The sequence below is a fragment of the Pristis pectinata genome, chromosome 7 (genome assembly GCF_009764475.1).
Source record: "Pristis pectinata isolate sPriPec2 chromosome 7, sPriPec2.1.pri, whole genome shotgun sequence".
NCBI lineage: Eukaryota > Metazoa > Chordata > Chondrichthyes > Rhinopristiformes > Pristidae > Pristis > Pristis pectinata.
In genome coordinates, this window is record NC_067411.1 from 28470191 (window position 1) to 28491718 (window position 21528).

Genomic DNA, 21528 nt, shown 5'->3' on the forward strand with positions numbered 1-21528 from the left:
ATTTGCTTTTACAGTTAATTTACTGGACTCCAGAGCTGTAATGGGAGAGCTGGGGTGGATAGCCTATCCAAAGAATGGGGTAAGTCTTTCATCACATTCTTTGCTACAAGCTGCATTAGCAGCCCATGCATTAAGGGTACATTTCAAGGTCTGAAATTCCCTCGAGTAATTCTTTGCCAAGTAAGATAAAAAAAAAGAGGATTTTCACTGTGAAATAATTGTAGGCTAGTGTGTATGTACAAAAGACCAATCTCTATTACACAAAGATTTAGCTTTAACCCTTCCAGTGCATCCCCTAGATGCTAGTGAAATAACAGAAGACACTGATGCAGCCTCCTTGTGCTAAATGGGAAGGTTGCCTGTGTAGTGAAGTAAATAGTACTGATGTCTTCAAACCATGCTCGTGTTCAGTGACCTACATTGGCTCACAGTCCACCACTGCCTTAGTTTTATAATTTACATCCTTATGTTCCACTCCCCCATCACCATCCCCTGCCTGTCCCTGTAACCCCTACCAGCTGTACAACCCTCCAGTGTTCATATGACTTTGTCTGCTTGTATATCCTTCACTTCATTCACCTTGTTACTGGTGGTCTTGCCTTCAGCTCTTTAAGCACTATGATCTGGAATTACCTTGAAACCTCTCTGCTTCCTTACTTCTTTCTCCTCCTTAAAATTGCACTTTTGAGCAAGCATTTGGTCACTATCTCTGGCTTGGTAACAATGTCCATCTGATTTCAATCCTGGGAAGTGGATTTTACTCTATTCAAGGTGCTAAATAAATGCATTCTGTTTTTATTGTAGCTCTAATCCCAAAGATGCAAATCTAGAATATAAATACTGATATAATTTTAGCTAATAGTAGTAATAATACGCTATACTGCCATGATAATCTTGCAGCTAAATCACTTTGTAACATTCCTTTGAAATCTGTGTCTGTCCTGGATGTATGAAGGCAAGCAAGGAGTTTCATATTGAAACGGTTATTTTTAAGGCTCCAATATTTTGGAAAATTACAGTTGTTGTACAAAGGAAGTATCATTTACAAGTAGTAGTAATATGATTTAAAATGAAAACACAGATGATTTGTAATGACAGGGATGCCAGGAGAATTCATATGTTGCTGGTTGGGAAGTGTGATCGAATTTGTAGAAAACTGCTTCTTTTCCCACCTTTCAATATTTCAGGGACAGGTATTTTATGCTGTAAAATCCATAAAATATAAATCACATTTACAACAATAAATAAAGATAATATTCCATTCAATATTTCATTTTCAGTTATTCCATTTGACGTGATGAATTTTTTTGATGGGGACATTTCAGATCTCTCAAAGGAGCAAACATTTTCAGCCTTTAAGCATAGTGAACGTTCCCCTGATAATGCAGGCCATTGGAAAACAGAATTTAATTGAGCACAAGCCCAGATCAAAACACTCAAAGTCCTTTAGAAATCCCTCGCATTTGTCCTCAGCTCTTGCGTTCCTAATGTCATGATATAATATTCTTGACATATCCTTTGGTAGATTCAGCATCAGAAGTGTTTTCATATTGTCTTGCCAGAATGCAAAAGGCACAACGACAATTCAAACTGGCCAGTGGGGAACTTTTTTCTTAAAAAAAGTTACTGTCATTGCCTATAGATTCATTCTTTGTATTGCCTTGGGTAAACATACCAACGTCCTTTTATAGCTTTTGCACCTTTTCTGTTTGTGATAAATGCTACAAGACAGTAAGATTCCGATGCTGCTGCTTCCCAAAGAGGGATAGATTCAGGCACCCTGCAGTTAAAAATAAGATAAAGTAATATTATTTAAAATAAAAAATCACATTGAGTCATAGAATCATACAGCACAAAAACAGGCCCTTCAGCCCAACTCGTCCATGCTGACCAAAGTTCCTTCCTGAGTTAGTCCCATTTGCCTGTGTTTGGCCCACAACCCTCCATACGTTTCCCATCCATGAACCGGTCCAAATGTCTTTTAAGTGTTGTAATTATATCCGCCTCTACCACTTCCCCTGGCAGCTTATTCCAAATATTTACCACTCACTGTGTGAAAAATTTGCCTCTTAAGTCCCCTTTAAGTTGAGTTTTAGACTTCCCTGCCTTGGAAAAAGACTGCGACCATCCACCTTATCTGTGACTCTCATGATTTCATAAACCCCTTCAAGGTCACCCCTCAGCTTCCCATGCTTCAGGGAAAACAGCCACAGCTTATCCAATCTTTCCTTATAATTCAAGCCCTCAAGTTCTGGTAACATCCTTGTGAATCTTTTCTGCACCTTTCTAGCTTTATTGCATCCTTCCAATAGTAAGGTGACCAGAATTGCACATAATATTCCAGGAGTGGTCTCACTAACATCCTCTACAGTTGTAACATGATGACTCAATGTCCTGTCTGATGAAGGCAAGCATTTTTCACCTTTTTCACCACTTTGTCTGTCTGCATTGCCAATTTCAGGGAACTATGTACTTCTCTGCCAGGGGCCCAGCAATTTATTCCCTTGCTTCCCACAATGTCATGGGCTACACTTGGTCAGGTCCCTGGGATTTATCCAACTCATGCGCCTCAAGACTACCAACACCTCCTCTTTCATAATATTGGCATGTTTCAAGGCATCAGTGTTCTGTCCCTGAACTCACTAGCTTCCATGACCTTCTTCATGGTAAACACAGATGAGAAGTATTCAATTAAGACCTCATGCATTTTCCCTAACTCCACACATAGATGACCACATTGATCCTTAACGGGACATATTCTCTCCCTAGTTACCCGTTTACTCTTCATTTACTTATAAAACCTCTTAGAATTCTTGTTTACTTTATCTGCCAAGGATATCCCCTTTTTGTTCTCCTGATTTCCTTAACTGTACTCCTACCTCCCTTGGATTCCTTAAGGGACTTGCTTGATCCCAGCTGCCTATTCCTGGCATATGCCTCCTTCTTTTTCCAAACCAGAGCCTCAATATCCCTCGTCAACCAGGGTTCCCTAATCCTGCCAGCCTTGCCCTTCACTCTAACAGGAACACGTTGTCACTGAGCTCTCCCCGTCTGAGTTTTAAAAGCCTCCCACTTGCCAGACGTCCCTTTACCTGCCAACAGCCTCTCCCGATCAACCTTTGCAAGTTCCTATCTAATGCCTTCAAAATTAGCCTTGCCCCAATTTAGGACTTTAACCAGTCCTATCTCTTTCCAAAACTATTTTAAAAACAATAGAATTATGGTTACTAGTCCCAAAATGCTCCCCCACTGACATTTTTGATCATTTGCCCCACCACATTTCCCAAGAGGAGGTCAAGTGTTGTTCCCTCTCTAGTAGGGCCATCTACATGTTGCTTGAGAAAACTTCCTTGGATATGCTTAACAAATTCTGTCCCATTGAACCTCTGAGCACTGTTGTGGTCCCAGTCAATATTGGGGAAGTTAAAATCACCCAGTTTTACAACCCCATACCTACAACTATCTGCGATCTCCCACATTTTTGCTGTTCTAACTCGCACTGCCTATTGGGGGGCATATAGTACAATCCCTTCAAAGTGATCACCCCCTTCTTATTCTTAAGTTCCCACATATTTATATATAATGCTTAAATGCGCTCCTTTGGTCAAATAAAGTACCAGTGAAAGAAATGCCACATGGAGATTTTTCAAAAAAAAAGTATGCAAATCCACAGCATATTTTAGTAAGGTTACAGAGTAAACTGAACATTTGATAAATGAGAAACACTATGATGCTAGAGGAACTCAGCAGGCCAGGTAGCATCCGTGGAGAAAAGCACACCATCAACGTTTCAGGTCAGGACCCTTCTTCAGGACTGAAGATAGGAAAAGGGGAAGCCCAGTATATAGGAGGGTAAGGCTGAGCAGAGATAGGTGGACAAAAGAAGGGGAGGTGGCTTGGGCACAAGGTGGTGATAGGTAGATGCAGGTAAGAGATAGTGATAGGCAGGTGCGGGGGAGGAGGGGAGAGCAGATCCACCGGGGGATGGGTTAAAGGTAAGGAGAGAAAAAGGAAAAAAAAGGGGTAGGATAAAAAGAGAGAGGCTGGGAAAGGGAAGAAAAGGAGAAGCATGGTTGGAGGAGGAGCTTTGTGGGGAAGGGGTTTAGGGATTACAAAGTGGGAGAATTCAATGTTCCTGCCATTAGGCTGCAATGTTCGAAGATGGAAAATGAGGTGCTGTTCCTCCAATTTGTGCTTGGTATTCTGCTGGCAGTGGAGCAGGCCAAGGACTGACTTATTTGTGATATTGTGGGAGGGGGAGTTGAAGTGACTGGCAATGGGGAGAGGCAGATCGCGGTTGCGGACTGAGAGCGTGGATAAGGCGGCCTGGCCTGCTGAGTTCCTCCAGCATCATAGTGTTTTTCATCTGGGTTCTAGCATCTGCAGTCCTTTGTTTCTCTAAACATTTGATAATATCTGGAGCCTTCCAGCTTGTGTTAACAAGAACAAAAATCACTACACAAAATGGCCTATTATTGTAGCATGAAATTCAGTTTAATTGTTCAAAATAATGAGCTGGAATTTGGAAAGAAATCAAAGGTAGAATCATTATTACTCACAAATAATGGGGGAAAGCCAGCATAAACCTTTGCAGTAAACATGTGCAGTAAATAGAGAGATCTGGACACTGTGGTAAGTGACTCCCTGCTACTTTACCAGGTGAATAGTGGGGACTTGCTTGGTGCATTGTCGAGTAAACCAACTATTTACCATCCAGTTGGAATGCAAACAAAAATCTTCTGGTATTGTTGAGTGAGCTGTGACTGAATTTTTAACAACTAGCAACTTTGAACTGTGGAGTGGTTTCCCTCTGGTAGAGAGCAGGGCAGGACCAGCAGCTCAACGTTCCAAAAGGTATTTGGACAGGTGCATGGATAAGAAAGGTTTAGAGGGATATGGGCCAAATGGGCGCAAATCAGACTAGTTTAGATGAGAATCTTAGTCAGCATGGACTGGTTGGGCTGAAGGGCCTGTTTCCGTGCTCTATGACTCGGACACAATAGAGAGGGATGTAAAAGGGGGAGTTGCATTACTGATCAGAGAGAATGTCACAGCGGTACTTAGAGACAATGTCCTCAAGGAGTCATCAATTGAAGCATAATGGGTAGAGTTTAGGAATAAGAAAGGTGCCATCACAATAATGGGGTTATGCTGAAGGCCTCCCAATAGCCAGTGGAAGATAGAGGAATAGATATGTAGGCAGATTATGGAATGATGTAAAAGCAGCAATGCTGTTGTCGTGGGTGACTTTAATTTCCCCAGTATTGGCTGGGACTTAGTGCCAGAGCATTAGATAGAGCAGAATTTGTTTGCATCCAGGAGAGTTTTTTGACATGGTATGTAGGTAACGCAACCAGGGAAGGGGCCATACTAGACCTTGTTGAGTAATGGGCAGAGTTTCAGTGGAAGAGCATTTTGGGAACAGTGGTCATAACTCTCTAAGTTTTCAGATAGTTATGGATATGGATAAGACTGGACCTCGGGGTAAAGTGCTAAACTGGGAGAAGGCTAATTACAACAGTATTAGGCAGGAGCTAGGGAGAGTAGATTGGGAATGGCTGTTAATGGGTAAATCCACATTTGGGAGTCTTTTAAAGGCCAGCTGGTCAGAATTCAGGACCAACATGTTCCTGTGAGAAAGAAAGACAACAGTGGCAAGGTTTGGGAACCTTGGATGATGAGAGATGTTGCAAATTTAGTCAAAAAGGAAAAGGAAGCATATGTAAAGTGTGAGATCAGACAGAGCCTTTGAGTAATGTATAGGACGCAGGAGAGAACTTAAACAGGAAATCCGGAGGGCTAAAGGGGCCATGAAATTCTTTGGCAAGCAGGAATAGGGAGAATTCCAAGGCATTTTATACATATATTAGAAACAAGAGGGTAATTAGAGAGATGGTAGGATCACTTGAGGACAAAGGAGGGAATTTATGCCTGAAGCCAGAGGAAATGGGTGAGGGACTAAATGAATACTTCACATTGGCAATCTCCAAGGAGGACGTGGAGCATAGCGAGATCTGGGAAGAGTATGTTAATATTCTAGGGCATGTTGATATCAAGGAGAAGGAGTGTTGGGTATCTTGAAGGACATTAAGGTGGCTAAGTCCTCAGGGCCTGTTGAGATTTATCCCAGGTTAACGAGAGAGGCAAGAGACAAGATTGCTGGGATCTTTGTATCCTCTGTAGCCACAGGCAAGGTCTCAGAGAATACCCAATGTTGCAGCTGTAGAAAACCTTGGTCAGGGACATTTGGCGTATTGTGTGCAGTTCTGGTCGCTGTAAAACTGAAATGATGTGGAGGCTTTGGAAAGTGTGCAGAAAAGGTTCACCAGAATGTTGCCTGGATTGGAGAGTGTTAACCATAAGTAGAGGGTGGACAAACTTGGATTGTTTTCTCTGGACTGTTGGAGTCTGAGGGGTGACCTGATAGAAGTATATGAGAGGCATGGATAGAGTAGACAGTCAGAATCCTTTTCCCAGAGTAGAAATTTCAAATACCAGAGGATGTAGCTTTAAGGTGAGAGGGGGAATGTTTAAAGGACATTTAGGTGGCAAATGATTTTACACAGAGAACAGTAGGTGTCTGCACAATGCTGCCAGGGGAGGTAGTGGAAGCAGATTGACAGCAACGTTTAAGAGGTATTTAGACAGGCATCTGAACAGGGAGGGAATGGAGGGGTGTTGACCATGTGTAGGCAGATGGGATTAGTTTGGTTTGGCACAGACATGGTGGGCTGAAGGGTCTGTTCCTGTGCTATGCTGTTCTATGTTCTAATAATTATTCCAGTATTCCATGTTTTTTTAAAAATATGACAAATATTCATTGGCATGCCACAATATTTATTTTGCTCTCTATAAAATATTTAAAAATCTGTCAAAAATTAGAACTTTTATTTTCAACTTGTTCTTCAAATACACTTCTTCAATGTAATAGACTGCTCTGCCTGCTGATGACACTGTTCCTGTATATCTCATGTCCTGCACAGCTGATGCTCAATACTGGGACTCCACCACACACAGGTTGTTGGGCCTAAGTGTGCTGCCTTCTCTGAGGTCTGCAGCAGGTGTTCTTGCTTCAATGCTGACTGCAAAATCTGGGCCAGTTATGTGCAATATAAAAATTGTGTCTGCAGTCAGAAAGATGGTGTGTAATTTTCAGAAACTAATTTATAAAATAATAAGCAAAGCTGTTCAGATTTTGATGGAAATCCTGTTTTCCAGTGTTGCTGGGAGATGGTAATGTTAGGATTCCTATCATCATAAGCTCAGCATTATTCCCAGAGCAATGTTTGGATTGTATCTAATTTCCACTGTCATGTAGCTTGAGAGAAATGCACCGCTTAAAACAATAAGGCAAATAATTGTTTTTGACAAATATTCTTGCCCTCTACATGCTTCTCAAATGCATATAAATAGCAAGTGTGTGAAGCTCAAAAATGTAATTCTAATTTTGATTTTCACAAATTTACATTCGTCTGACTTTATTACGTTATACCAAGCAATTCAGGAAAATAAAAGAGAAAGCATATTTTCAACCTCTGTCGTACTCTGATGCAATGGGAATTTAAGATAACTAATTGAAAAATTTCAACTTGTAACCTCTAGTTAAGTAAACAAATAAAACTCCAAACAGTCAGGAAATATCACAGGACAGGACTCCTGCATTAATGGTTAATCTTTTATTGCTCGGTTTTAAAGCTAAAGCAACAATCATGCATACACTTCAAGAGAAGTGATGGGGCTTGCTTTTACCCATAATGCAGATGGGTGCAGATGTGGAACATTGGATATCTGTGCAGAGAGGACCAACATAATCCAGCCATGCCTAAATTTGATTGCAAAGCTGTTAGTGTTTGACATCAGCTGTTGGGAAGGGAGAGTTTAGGAGACAGGAGCAACATCAATGTTCCTGTGGTCCTTGCGTTAAATACTTTCGCCACTGTTTTCCTTGTGTTCTTGATGCAGTTGATGCACTGTGGCACAATGCGTACTTCACCAGCAGGAAAACTAGAACTGCATCTGAACAAACAGAACTAAACAAACTACACGGGGTGAAGTTCACTACACTACACAGTTGAAATCTGTTTTTGATGGCAATAGGAGCCCTCATGTCAATATGTACCTGGAAATAGTCAGCTGAGGGATGGTAAATTTCTTTAGTTTTTTTTACTCTGTCTGCTGTAAACAGGCGAAAATTATCCTCTGTGTATTACTATAACATTTCCAAAATAAATGAAATTTGGCTTCATTGTTTAGCTCTTGAAATACAGGTCCTTGCATTAAATGTTAAGACACACATGATGTGAATCTGAGCAGCTCTCATGAAGATTAAAACAAAACAGTTGATTAATCCGTGAGCTTCTGGAGCACTAAGCAACATGTTCATTACCATATAAGAGAGTGAATATAATCTGACGAGCTGCTTTCAAACATTTCCTTCTGAATCAGATGCATTGCCAAGTCTAATTTCTTATTCATTGTGGTTACAGCTGATCTTTCTCTTCACTTGCCTCTTGCCATGAGTGAAACTCTAATCCATCTTTATCACCTTGGGAGCTGACACGAACCTTCCTCACCACTCCCTGCTCCTTCAGCCTGCACTAATTCCATACCACTCCACTCTCTTTTGCATTTCCCCTCTCCCCTGTCTGCTGAACTCCCTGTGCTCAGTGCAGTAACTTTAAGCTCTTTATCCTTGCTGTAAAGTCTGCCTTGGTCCTTTTCATTTTCCACACGTGGCTTTCCCTGGCTTTACATGTCCGCTTTAAATAAATGTGGACCATCTTCATTCTGTGGAAGCACCTTTGCCCTTGTAATGCTGAATGCCTCTTCCTTTATGTGGTTCTTCATCCCACCCCACCTCACTCCACCCCACCATACAATCTCTGAATCATCTCATACCGACACTCGTTTCTGATACCCGCTTCTCAGTGAGATTACCATTTTGCTCCAAGCTGTGGGCCATTTTGAAATATGGGGAAGTGTCATCAAGAAATTCACACATAGGAACACAACAAAAATAGTAGGCCACTCAGCCCCTCAAGCCTGCCTTATCATTCAATATGATCATAGCTGATCTATGCTGGCCTCACCTCCTCCTCCGTGCCAGATTCCCATAACCCTTAATCCCCCAATCTCTCAAAAATTTGACTTTTTGAAATCTCTCAAAAATTTGAACACTTTAATTACTTATAATGACCTTTACCACCCTCAGGAGCAGAGAGTTCCAGAGATTCACTTCCCTCAGTGAGAAGAAATTTCTACGTATGTCAATTTTAAATGACTGGCCCTTTATCTTGTAACCATGTCCGCTTGTTCAAGACTCTCTCACTAGCGGAAACCTCTCGACGTTTACCCTGTTGAGCCTTCTTTGGATCTTATCTAATAAGATCACCCATCATTCTTCTATACTCCAAAGAATACAGACCCAAGCTGTCCAGCCTCTCTGGAAAGGACAATCCTCCCAACTCAGGAATTACCCTGGTGAATCCCCTTTGGACTGCCTCCAATGTTACTGTATCCTTTCTTAGGTAAGGGGAGCAGAACTGTGTACCTGATTAGGAAAGGACTAATCAAGTCTGCTTCTCATGCAGATTAATTGCAGTCATTGTGGATTGAATTCAAATGCAAGTTCCACGGATGAAAGAACTCCACAGATTTGATGACCTATTGTTACAAATGACTTTGCACCAGAGACAATTTCATATTTCCGGTGGGCATTTTACCACTCTGTGCAATGTATCTGAAGGAAAACTTCAATCGTACAGCAAATGAAATCCAGTTTGATCTGAATTTGCATATTTGAATGGTGGTATATTCTTTCAAGCTTATGTATCTTCTCCTGTCAGGCAGGAGATATAAAAGCTTGAAAGCACATACCACCATACTCACGGACAGCTTCTATCCTGCTGCTATCAGACTTTTGAACAGACTTCTTACATGCTATAGATGAACTCTTCATCTCCCAATCTACCTTGTCATGGCCCTTGCACTTTATTTGTCTTTTCCCTGCTTTTCCCTCCTATATATTGGGCTTCCCCTTTTCATATCTTCAGTCCTGAAGAAGGGTGCTGACACAAAACGTTGACTGCCTACTTTTCTCTATGGATGCTGCCTGGCCTGCTGAGTTCCTCCAGCATCATAGAGTTTTTCATCTAGATTCCAGCATCTGCAGTCCTTTGTTCCTCTATCTGTCTACCTGCACTGCACTTTCTCTGTAACTGTAACACTTTATTCTACATTCTGTTTTCTTTTTACTACCTCGATGTACTCATGCATGGAATAATGTGTCTGGATGGCATGCAAAACAAAGCTTTTCATGTATCTCAGTACACGTGACAATGATAAACCAATACCAATACTGAATTTTTGAGGTAAATCCATTTTTTGGAAAAGTCAAGTCAAACAGGAATCTAATTGCTGAAGAAGGGAGAACATATCTCTGATATATTGCGTCTTTCAGAGAAGGCAAAACAAAAATAACCTGTAATCCCAAAATCACAGACAGGTTACAGTATGGGCAGAGGGCATCAAGTCCTTACTTGCTGTGTGCAAGAGCGATCCAGCTGGTCCCATTCCCTCACTTTTCCTCATCACCCTGCAGATTCTGTCCTTTCACATACTCCCCTGTTCTATTTTGAATGTTGCAACTGGATCTGGCTGCACCACTAACCCTGGCTGTATATACACACAGGAACCAATCACCATGTTTAAAAAAAAATGCTCACGTCACTTTTGTTTCTTTTGCCAATCATTATCATCTTATATCCCCTGGCTGTTGACTCTTCCAATAGGAACAGTTTCTTTCCATCTACGCTGTCCCTACCCTTCATGATATTAAATACCTCTGTCAGATTTTCTTGCAGCCTACTTTGTTCCAGGGAGAACAACTATAGCTTCTCTACTCTGTCCACAGAACCATTGTCCCTCATCCCTGGAATCTCTTTCTTTTCCCTCTCCATTGTCTTCACATCTTGCCTGGTGTGTACATAGGATTCTAGTTCCAGCAGCAGCCATGTTCTATAAAGGTTCGTGGGTTCTTCACTTATGTATACAAAGCACAAGATCCTGAATGTTTTTTTATCCCTTTGTCATTCTGCCCTGCCGCTGTCAAAGAACTGTGCACATATACCCCCGATCACTCCATTCTCCTCATTTTAGAATTGTGCCCTCTTGTTGATATTTCCTCTTCTCATTTTTTTTACCAAGGTGTAACACTTCACATTATGGAGCATTAACTTTTGATTGTCCACTTCACTAGCCAGTCTATCTCTTTGAAAGCTTTCATCATCCACCTCACAGTTCACTGTTCCTCTGAATTCTGAGGTATCTGTATGTTTGGAAATTGTTCCTTGTACACCTGTCCAAATCATTGGTGTATCCAGGGATGCCCTGAGGAACATCACTCCATACTTAACTCCAAACTGAAAAAAAACATTCTCACTTCTACTCTCTGCTTCCTGTCACCTAGCCAATTTGCTGTCTGTGTTGTTACAGCCTGTTTAATTCCATTGCTTCAGATTTTGATGACTGACATGTTATGTGGCACCTTATCAAGTGCCTTTTGGAAGTCCATACATACCACATTATTTCATGAAAATACTTTAACAGATCAATTATACAGAATTTTCCCTTTACATAACAATGTTGGATTTCTAATCAATCCACACTTGTTCTAGTGATTTCTAATTCTGTTATATCGAACATAGAACAGTACAGGAACAGGGCCTGTGGCCCACCATGTCCACGTCGCCCATGATGCCAATCTAACTAATCCCATCTGCCTGCACTTGGTCCATATCCCTCTACTCCCTGCCTGTTCATGTGTCTGTCTAACTGCCTTTTAAATGTTGCTATCTTGTCTGCTGCCACCACCTCCCCGGCAGCATGTTCCAGGCACCTACCACACTCTGTGTAAAAAATGCAGCAACCAGAACTTCACACAATACTGCAAATGTGGCCTGACCAAAGTTTTATACAGCTGCAATATGATTTCATGACTTTTGTACTCAATGCTTTGACTAATGAAAGCAAGCATGCCCTACACTTTCTTTTCTACCTTATGTGTTGGTACTTTCAGAGAACTATTGACTTGGATCCCAAGATCCCTCTGTAAAACAATGCTCCTGAACATCCTGCCATTTACTGCATACATTCCTCTTGTATTTGACCTCCCAATGTGGGACACTTCACACTTATCCAGATTAAACTCCATCTGCCATTTCTCTGCCCAAGTTTCTAAGATCTATATCCCACTGTATCCTTTAACAACCTTACTCACTATCCGTAATTCCACCAATTTCCATGTCATCTGAACACTTGCTAATCAGCCCAACAACATTTTCATCCAGATCATATCACAAACAACAGAGGTCCCAGAACTGATCTTTCTGGGACACCATTGGTCACAGACTTCCAGTCAGAATAACACCCTCCACCACTACCCTCTGTCTTTTATGAGCCAGCAATTTACTCCATTATTTCCCTCAGCAACCTAGCGACCGCAGTTGAGCTTGTTACCATGGAGAAATCTCTGGGCTGTAGAGGGCTGTGCAGTCAAACACAGAGAGGAGGAGACAGCAGCTTCCATCACCTTCAACAGGAGGTGATTAGAGAGACTCTAGGACCCCGGCAGTCCGTCAACATGTGGAGCAGGTGCTGCCAATCCCCAGTGATGGTTGCACTCACCGCACCAGCCAGGGTGCAGTTCTGAGCCCCTCAGTTCAGTGCTGAGACAGTCAGACTGCTTGACCCAGTCCACCCAACACCAGCCCTCACAGACAGCATCTTCCCACTCTGTGGGTGACTGATACAGGAGCAGCGGTGGTGAGCAGGGACTTACACCGGCTTCCCAGCACAGCAGTAGTGAGCAGGGGCTCACACCGGCTTCCCAGCACAGCAGTAGCGAGCAGGGGCTCACACCGGCTTCCCAGCACAGCAGTAGTGAGCGGGGGCTCACACTGGCTTCCCAGCACAGCAGTAGTGAACAGGGGCTCACACCGGCTTCCCAGCACAGCAGTAGTGAGCAGGGGCTCACACCGGCTTCCCAGCACAGCAGTAGTGAGAAGGGGCTCACACCGGCTTCCCAGCACAGCAGTAGTGAGAAGGGGCTCACACCGGCTTCCCAGCACAGCAGTAGTGAGCAGGGACTCACACCGGCTTCCCAGAACTGCAGTACTGAGCAGGGATTCACACCGGCTTCCCAGCCCTCCAAGGATATAGGTATTACACCTCGACATGTACTGTTATAACAATCCTTTTTAACAACAATTCTATTGGCATGCACATTCCTGGGAACATAAACTGAGTGCTGCCAATGTACTTCATCCATCTGAACTGGCATTTCAGAAATACATTATTTTGACTTGTGGGGACGTATTATTTCTGACGTCACATAATCCATAACTGGATCTGTAAAATTAATTACAAAATCAATACAGTTTGTGCTCTCCGGAATCACTTTTGCTTGTTATTTCTACACGTGATCCAATGACTGGGTGTAGCTGGCTGCAGCTTGCTGCTTGCCCTCCTTGCTAAAATGTACGGTTGTTCCACTTTCACTGCAGGCGAAACTGGAATGAAGGGGTTGGTGGAGCACAGGAGCTGACCAGAAAGACTCTGTGTGCCATTGGGACCTTGCTTGGTGCAATCAGGTCATACAGTGTGGTTGGAACATCCCCATGCAGGTCTCTACTGAAGAAGTCAGATGACTGCTAAATGACTGAGCTGCTTCAGGACCTTCCAATGGTACCTGCACCCTGCCAATGAGATGCAGATGTGACCAGATACTGAAGCTGGCTGAGCTTTGTTGACAGAGAATGAAGGGGGAGGATTCTTGTTCCCTGCTATGCCCTTTAGTTTGAGCTTCAATGCCTAGCCCAATATGTACCTATATTTTACTTTTCTCTTTTTAAGGCTATTTGAAGAGTGAGTTTTTTAAACATCTCTTCACTCTTTGAATTCTATTCATCATAAGCCATGAATTTCAAATTATCTTCACATGTATGCGGTGGGAGATGAGATGCTGTTTTAGGGCTGCTGTTAACTCTACCTGTGGTGTTCCTCCAGCCACCAATTTGCTGAACATCTGTAGTGCAAGATATGTTTTGGTTCTTGCTGATTTGAAGGGAACACTTATATTGGGCCAGATCGTGCTCAGTCTTTCCTGTTGTCCTGTTATCAATCCCGTGATCACACTAACCTTTTGCAGCTGATTGTCCTGAGTTCTGCAGAATCAGAATCAGATGTATTATCACTGACTTATATGAAATGAAATTTGTTATTTTGTTGCAGCAGTACAGTTCAAAGACATAAAATTACAATAAATTACAAAAAAAAGTGCAAATAAAAAGGAATAATGAAGTAGTTTCCCCTGGGTGGAGTGTAACGTGGTGGTGATACATTCCGGAATTCCCACTGTCACTGACAAGGCAACAACTCCTGCTATCACAAACTGATTCTCTTTCCAAATGTCTCTGATAACCAGAGGTATTTAAAAATAGTTACATTTTTGTTTTAAATAATTATAAAAAGGTAAAATGATGAGAAAATAAATAATAAATGTATTTAAAACACATTAATCTACTGTTAATTAATTAAAAATGTAAATATACAATGAAATAATAAAAAGTGAGCTTAACTTTTTAATTAAGTTCAACGATCCTTTTGAAATGAATAGGGCTGTGCTAGATGTACTTACCATGGCTGGTGTAAAGCTGAGGAGCCAGATATGAAGTGTATCTGGGCCCTGAGCTTAGTCATCAGGGCTTGTATCAGACTCACTGGGGAGTCCAGGTACTGACCGACAAGTTAGATGTGTCTGACTTCCAGTTCATTGCTTACTTCCATGCTGAAACACATAGGCGTAGATGTCTAGAATACACTGAAGCAGCACCACAGCTCTCCAGCAGCCTGCAATGTGATCCAACCCAGTTTTTCCCTTCCTCTTACTGTTTACTATTGTAAGCCAATTCATCATTGAGTTATAATTGTTATTATAAATCTGTGATAGCAGCTTGACAATTGCATTCCTGATGTCATAATTCCCATAGGATTTCCCAATTTAAATCATAAAGACATCCATGGTCTGTGGAGAAACTGCCGATTACATTACCCATATGGTCAAAATCCCACAACATTAAGCCATTTATTTTATGTAAATCTATGACAAATAATTAGCAAATGTTCAACAATAGGAATCATTTTAATTCCAATAGCTATATTTTAATAACCATTTACAACCTCAAACAATTTGAACATTTTATTCTTTTCCTGGTAATAATTCGTCCAAAAATTCACTTTGGTAGCAACTGCAGATGTGGAAACAGCAGAAATAAGTAGAGCCACCAGCTGCTGGTAAAACTCATGTAATCCTCAGTTTCAACCTGCAGCAGGAGGTTCATCACTTCCAACATACACTGGGCTCCAGATTTCTTTAGGCATTCTTTGGGCAGAAGCTAACTGCACAAAACAGCGTTAATGTCCTAATGATCAGATTTTGGACTCTCTCTCTCTGGAGAATCCTGGCTGTACTGCCTCATTACGCTTATCACAGTCCTTATCGGGGGGATCAAATATAGTTTCTGTTAAAGATTTGAATGCATCATGCAATAAAACTTAAACTATGGAGACAAAAGAGGCTGTGGACACTGGAATCTGGAGCAACAACTAAGATGCTGGAGGAACTCAGCAGGTCAGGCAGCATTGGTGAGGAGAAGTGGACAGTTAATATTTCGGGTTGAGCCCCTTCATCTGTCTGGGACTCAAACCCTACTCGTACACAAGTTACCTTTCTTTTTTTTTCTAGAAATGCCCTGATTTTAGCTACATGATCAAATTTAAGAAAACTAAAACAAGAACACAAGAAAATAGGAGCAAAGAGTAGGACACCAGGCCCCTCAAACCTGCCCTGCCATTCAATGTGATCATGGCTGATCTACACTGGCCGCAAGTCTTCTTCTTTCCTCAGTTTTTAAAAAAATATCTTCCTCCACCTGAAGTATGTCAAATGATTCCTCAGGGGTAGAGAATTCCAGAGATTCAGTATCGTCTCTGTAAAAAAAAATCCTACTATCCGTTTTAAGTGGCCAGCCCCCTATCTTGTAACAATGCCCCCATCAAAACTTTTCTGCTTCACCTTTGCAGATATTTAAGTATTTTTCTTTGGCATTGCAAGTTTTCTTTTCCAAGTGCTCGGTAATGGTTTCTGTCGGTCAATGCACAGTGGGACATTCTGTTCACCCTGTTCACAGTTTTATGTCCATTATGTCAATGGACTGTGGTCTGTGGCTGGGACTCTTGGTGGGTGGGCTCATAGTATACATGGGGAAGTTCGAACATAATCTTGATCCCAGTCCTGAATTCACACTCCTGTCTTCCCTAATGAAAGACTCCATGTACTTAGGCTTTGAAATGATCTGTATGGATGGCATGCAAAACAAGTTTTTCACTGTATCTCACTACACGTGACAATAATAAACCAATTACCAATTAACCTAACATTTTGATTATCATAGGGAAAATGTGAATCTGCTGCTGTTCCGAAGTACTCATCAGTGATTGCCACTTAGTTTAAGCATATTGATTATACCAGCAAGGTTATAGAACATAGAACGGTACAGCACAGGAACAGGTCCTTCAGCCCACCTTGTCCATGCCGACCCTGATGCCATTCTGACGAATCCCATCTGTCTGCATGTGATCCCTAACCCTCCATTCCCTGCCTGTTCATGTGTCTGTCTGAATGCCTCTTAAATGTTGCTGTTGTATCAGGTTCCACCACCTCCCCTGGCAGCGTGTTCCAGGCACCCATCACTCTCTGTCTTAAAAAAAACTTACCCTGCACATCTCCTTTAAGTTTTCCCCCTCCCACCTTAAAGCTAAGCCTTCTAGTGTTTGACATTTCCACCCTGATTATACAATTATTACTTTTTAATTACAAGCTGGCTGTGTTAGTAATCAATTTGCTATTTGATAGTTTTGTTTGTGAGTTAAACTCACTCAATATAATGATATTAGGACTTTCATGCTTGGATGCATAAAATGGCTGAACAGTATCAATACAGAGACGCCTGTATTATCTGCCATAGATAGGCAAAGATCAATAATCAGAAATGAGTCAGTTTTTCATCCTTTCATCCATATGGTATGCATTTTCTTAATTTTCTTTTGAGCAATGACCGAGAAATGAAGATCTACACAGCAAAATACTTGTTACGTGACAAGACTGTTTAAATTAACATTTTTCTGTACATCCAATTTCTCCTGAAGTGTTCAAAGGGTTAACAAGGCCACCATGCAGTAAGTGCAGTGTCAAAATATTGTCAGATTTGAAAAGAATAGCCTTGCTGGTAAACTTGGATCTGCACATGTACTGGTTGACATTCCTGGAACTATTTCTGCAAGTTCAGGTTCAATCTGAACTGTGATGTGCTATAATGGTTTTCAAAAGTGATAAGGCAGATAAAAACATTGTGTATTGGTACAGATCCATCTCACAGAAGAAGAATCGAGACTAAACTCATATTGTGAACCTTAGGTGACTGAAAAGATTGTGTTTTTTAGTTTGTGAAATTTAGTGCATGCGAGCCATGAATTGATTTTATACGGTTCCTATTTGTAATTAGTTCCTCTTTTTTTTCATTGGATTATGGCATGATCCATAGTTCAAGAAGATTGATTTAATCACAGTTCTGTACTTTACAGTGCAATGCCCAGTGAACCAAACATTTTTACGTGTAGTTGATGTAGCATACACAATTCTTTTGAGAACAAGTGCGGATCATTAATCCAAAACATAGACAACCCATGTAACAAAATTAGATTTTGTTTGCTTATTTTTTGAGGTAATTCAGGGCCTGTCTGAACTTCTGTGCATACCTTTCTTGTTCACGTTTAGTATTTTTCAAATAGAAGTGAATTGCTGAAAAGGCATTGGACTGTTTGAAAGACTAAAGTTTGGATTCAGTGTTGCGCCAGAATATGTTATATAGGAACCAATACATTTAAGACTTGAGTTACCAAGGCATAGAAGGCTAAGGACCAAATGTTGATAAATGGGAATAGTGTAGATGGGTACTGGATGGTCAGTATGTATAGGAAGGGTGCTCTATGACTCTGTAACTCTAAGAACTGACTAATCATTTTGTCTGGTTTGGCCTCTAAGTAAAAATCCAGATTTTTCAGTTTTTGTATTTGGAAAGTCACCTTACAGTTTTAAAAAGAAGTGGGTAAATCAGCCAATTCTGAGTGGATTCATCATCTACAGTACATCTTGATATCCATTGGCATATTCTTCCTAATAATGGAAACACAATTGCACTAATTGCTTCCTTGTCCAGAAATGCTTCATTAAATGTTATCATTCAGGGGATATTTTGTTTTGGTTTGACATCAGGTGTTTACGTTTTAGAATGTGGGCTCCCGCCTGCAGGTGAATGTTCAGGCTGCAGCTAACACCGCGTAACTTGTCCTCAGGAAAATGCTGGACAACAAACTTCCTCACCCTCAGGAGAGAGGCTGACAGGACTTCAAACTGCTTGCAGTTTAGGGTGGACACAGTGAGCACAGGAGTTAAATTTGTGTTCTCCTGTGCCACACAGTCCCAGGTGTGATCATGTAAGCACTCCACACCACCTATCACAATACCAACATGTGATTGGTGTAAGTATTGGCTGGCAGGGTGCATGGTGGAGATGTTTGTTGATAAGGTGTTTCACCAAGGTCTCTTGGCTGGACATACAACAGCCCACCATCCTGTTCAAAAGGAACAGTGGAGTTTCCCCCATCTCTAGACAATCTTTATCTTTCAGTCAACAGGCTAAGTGCAGATTCTCACAGATTCCACTGCTGTGTGCATGATTTTGCCATGTGGAAGTTGGGTCCTGTGTTCCCTGCAGTACAAGCCTGATCCTCTCCAGTACTTCATTGGCTGTGCTTCAGGATGACAGGAGGTTGTTATAGGCACTATACAAATGCAAATTCACTCCCTTCTTTAAATCTATCCTATTCAAATAACCATTGTGAAAATGATTATTTTCATGCATTGCTGGTTAATTAATCAGCGTTAAAGTTCCAGTAGATCTTATCTTGTGTGGTTGTTGTAGCAGTCAGTTCATTATTAACTTGTGAAGTGGAGGCTTTCTGTGGCTTCAGGGTAATCACAACATGAGGAGTTTTCAAATACATGAACTGCCTTTAGTTTCTGTCCCAGCTCGATGAAAGATTCGGGCAGATTTGCTGATTATACAGCTGAAGATGTGTGATAACGGAAAGTTGTTGGTTTATGGCAGATGGGTAGTTCTGAGTAGTTGGTTGAGAGTGCTGGTCCTGGAGTGCTCCATCTTAAAGACATTAATAAAGCAGAAAGTCTGAATGAGACAGATAGTGTGCGATTCTAATGGCTGCTACAGTAGTATTAGTGGTAATTGCACCTCATTTTTACTGAGCCAAATACATCAACAAGCAGATTCTCTGAAGGTGGGTGCAAGATTAAGTAGAAGCTTAAGAATAGAAATAGCACGCATTAGTATCCATTTTTCATTCGCAAATTGCACATAACAGCAATTTTACAGGGTTGAATCACACTAGTGATCATTTCTAAGTGAAATCACACTCATGGGGAGATTTTCCTGGGTATTTCTGCGTGAGCTTTGGTGTGACTGATATTATCAGTGTGACTGATATTGTCAGTGTGACCTACATTGTCAGTGTGACTGACGTCACTATGACTGACTTTGTTAGTGTGACCTACATTGTTACTGTGACTGATTTTGCACTAACATCCATTGCATACCCATTGCTGTAACAAGTCAGATACTACACACTTCCTCCTTTACTGAGATAAATGGAGCTTTTGGGTACAACTACAGCCATTAATGAACACCAAGACTGACAATGTGATATCATTTGCAGGGTCTCCACTCTGACCTTGTTGTCCTGCCCCAGCATCTGACAGCTTCAGTAGTTAATACTCAGGCAAATGGAACGCTCATCAACAGTTGTCCCTTCCCTCTTCACAGTCCATTTTAAAACTCAGAGCTACCCACTGCAGTGTCTGTCCCCTTGGTGTTCCTCAAGCTCACAGTAGAGTGGGCCACTCATGGCACGTGATTGAATCCAGATAGATTGTCACGTGTGGATAGGGTTAGAACATGGAACGTGGAACAGTACAGCACAGGAGCAGGCTCATAGGCTCACAATGTCTGCACCGAACATGATGCTGAATTAAACTAAATCTCTTCTGCCTGTACATGATCCATATCCCTCCATTCCTTGCCTCTTCATGTGTCTATCTAACAGCCTCTTAAACACCACTATCCTATCTGCCTCCACCACCACCCCTGGCAGCCTGCTCTAGGCACCTACCATTCTCTGTGTAAAAAAACACCCCTCAAATCTCCTTTAAACCTTCCCCCTCTCACTTTAAGTGCATGTCCTCTAGTATTTGACATTTCTACCCTGGGAAAAAAGAGATTCTTTTTCAGGGTCGCCAAGTCCCCCCTCCCAAATATCTTCCCTTACCTCCATAACAATCTGTTATGCAGTTGCCCGTACTTGGGAAGGTACCTTGCGATCTAACCACTGCTCCCAAGCTGGCAGAGACTTGGCAGTAGCAAACTTCTCATGGATCTCGACAGGAACCACACAGTGCTGCCTGGCCTGCCGAGTTCCTTCAGCCTCATTGTGTTTTTCATCTAGATTCCTGCATCTGCAGTCCTTTGTTTCTCTACAGGTTACTTTAAATCCTGTTTTGGTCAATTTCACAAATTGTGGTGGATCTGAACAGCCATTAGCACTGTACGTAGCAAATGTTTAGTGCATCAACAGAATTCTTGACATTAGACTTATTACCATGTAAGTATTTTTGTTTCTTTTTGGACTGAAATAGACTAAAGAGAATACAAGCCTTGCATTAAATGAATCGAGGGAAGAGAGGGAAGAGATTTCAGTTTATAGCTTGCTTGTGTTTTACAGAGTTGTTTTATGTGGCAGAATTCTTACTTTCTCTGTCCAACAGGGATAAAGACTTTGTACCTCATGGGGCTGATCACTCACTCAATGCCACCAGCAAGAGGCCTGTGCCATTTTGGAGATTAGGCCTTATTTGCTGCACTCAGCTTCTGTGTTAGCAGTGCGTTGCACGCAGTGGCTCACTTCTTCAGGAGAGCTCCCGGTTGTGGCTGAACAAGTCACCATCAGTCAAGTTTCTTGCACTTGGGCCTCAATGAAACTTTCTGCTTTAGAAACAGTTAAAGCATCTACTCTTATTGTTAGGACACTGTGAGTAGCTCCCCAGTGCCCAGCTGACAATCTGTCTCATGATCTTGAAGGATGGTACAGCAAGCAGGTACATTTTAACTCTGTGGTACAAATGGAACAGTGGTAAGTGACAGATGTTGGTCAGCCACAAAGTACAAAGCCCACGTTAAAGGTTGGCAGTTTTGAAGTGCAAATATTGGCTAAGATGACATGGGGAACTCAGCATTGAACGCTGCTGTCAAGTCTGCCGCCAATCACTGTGGACATTTCCCT

At 41.7% G+C, this 21528-nt stretch overlaps 1 protein-coding gene across 1 annotated transcript in view; it reads left to right on the plus strand.

The window, feature by feature from the left end:
* The window catches only part of LOC127572305 (ephrin type-A receptor 5-like), a 250984-nt gene that overhangs the window by 12876 nt on the left and 216580 nt on the right, over window positions 1–21528 (plus strand). The window contains 1 exon segment of the mRNA XM_052019383.1: window positions 15–79. Coding sequence (XP_051875343.1) covers window positions 15–79 — 65 coding nt within the window.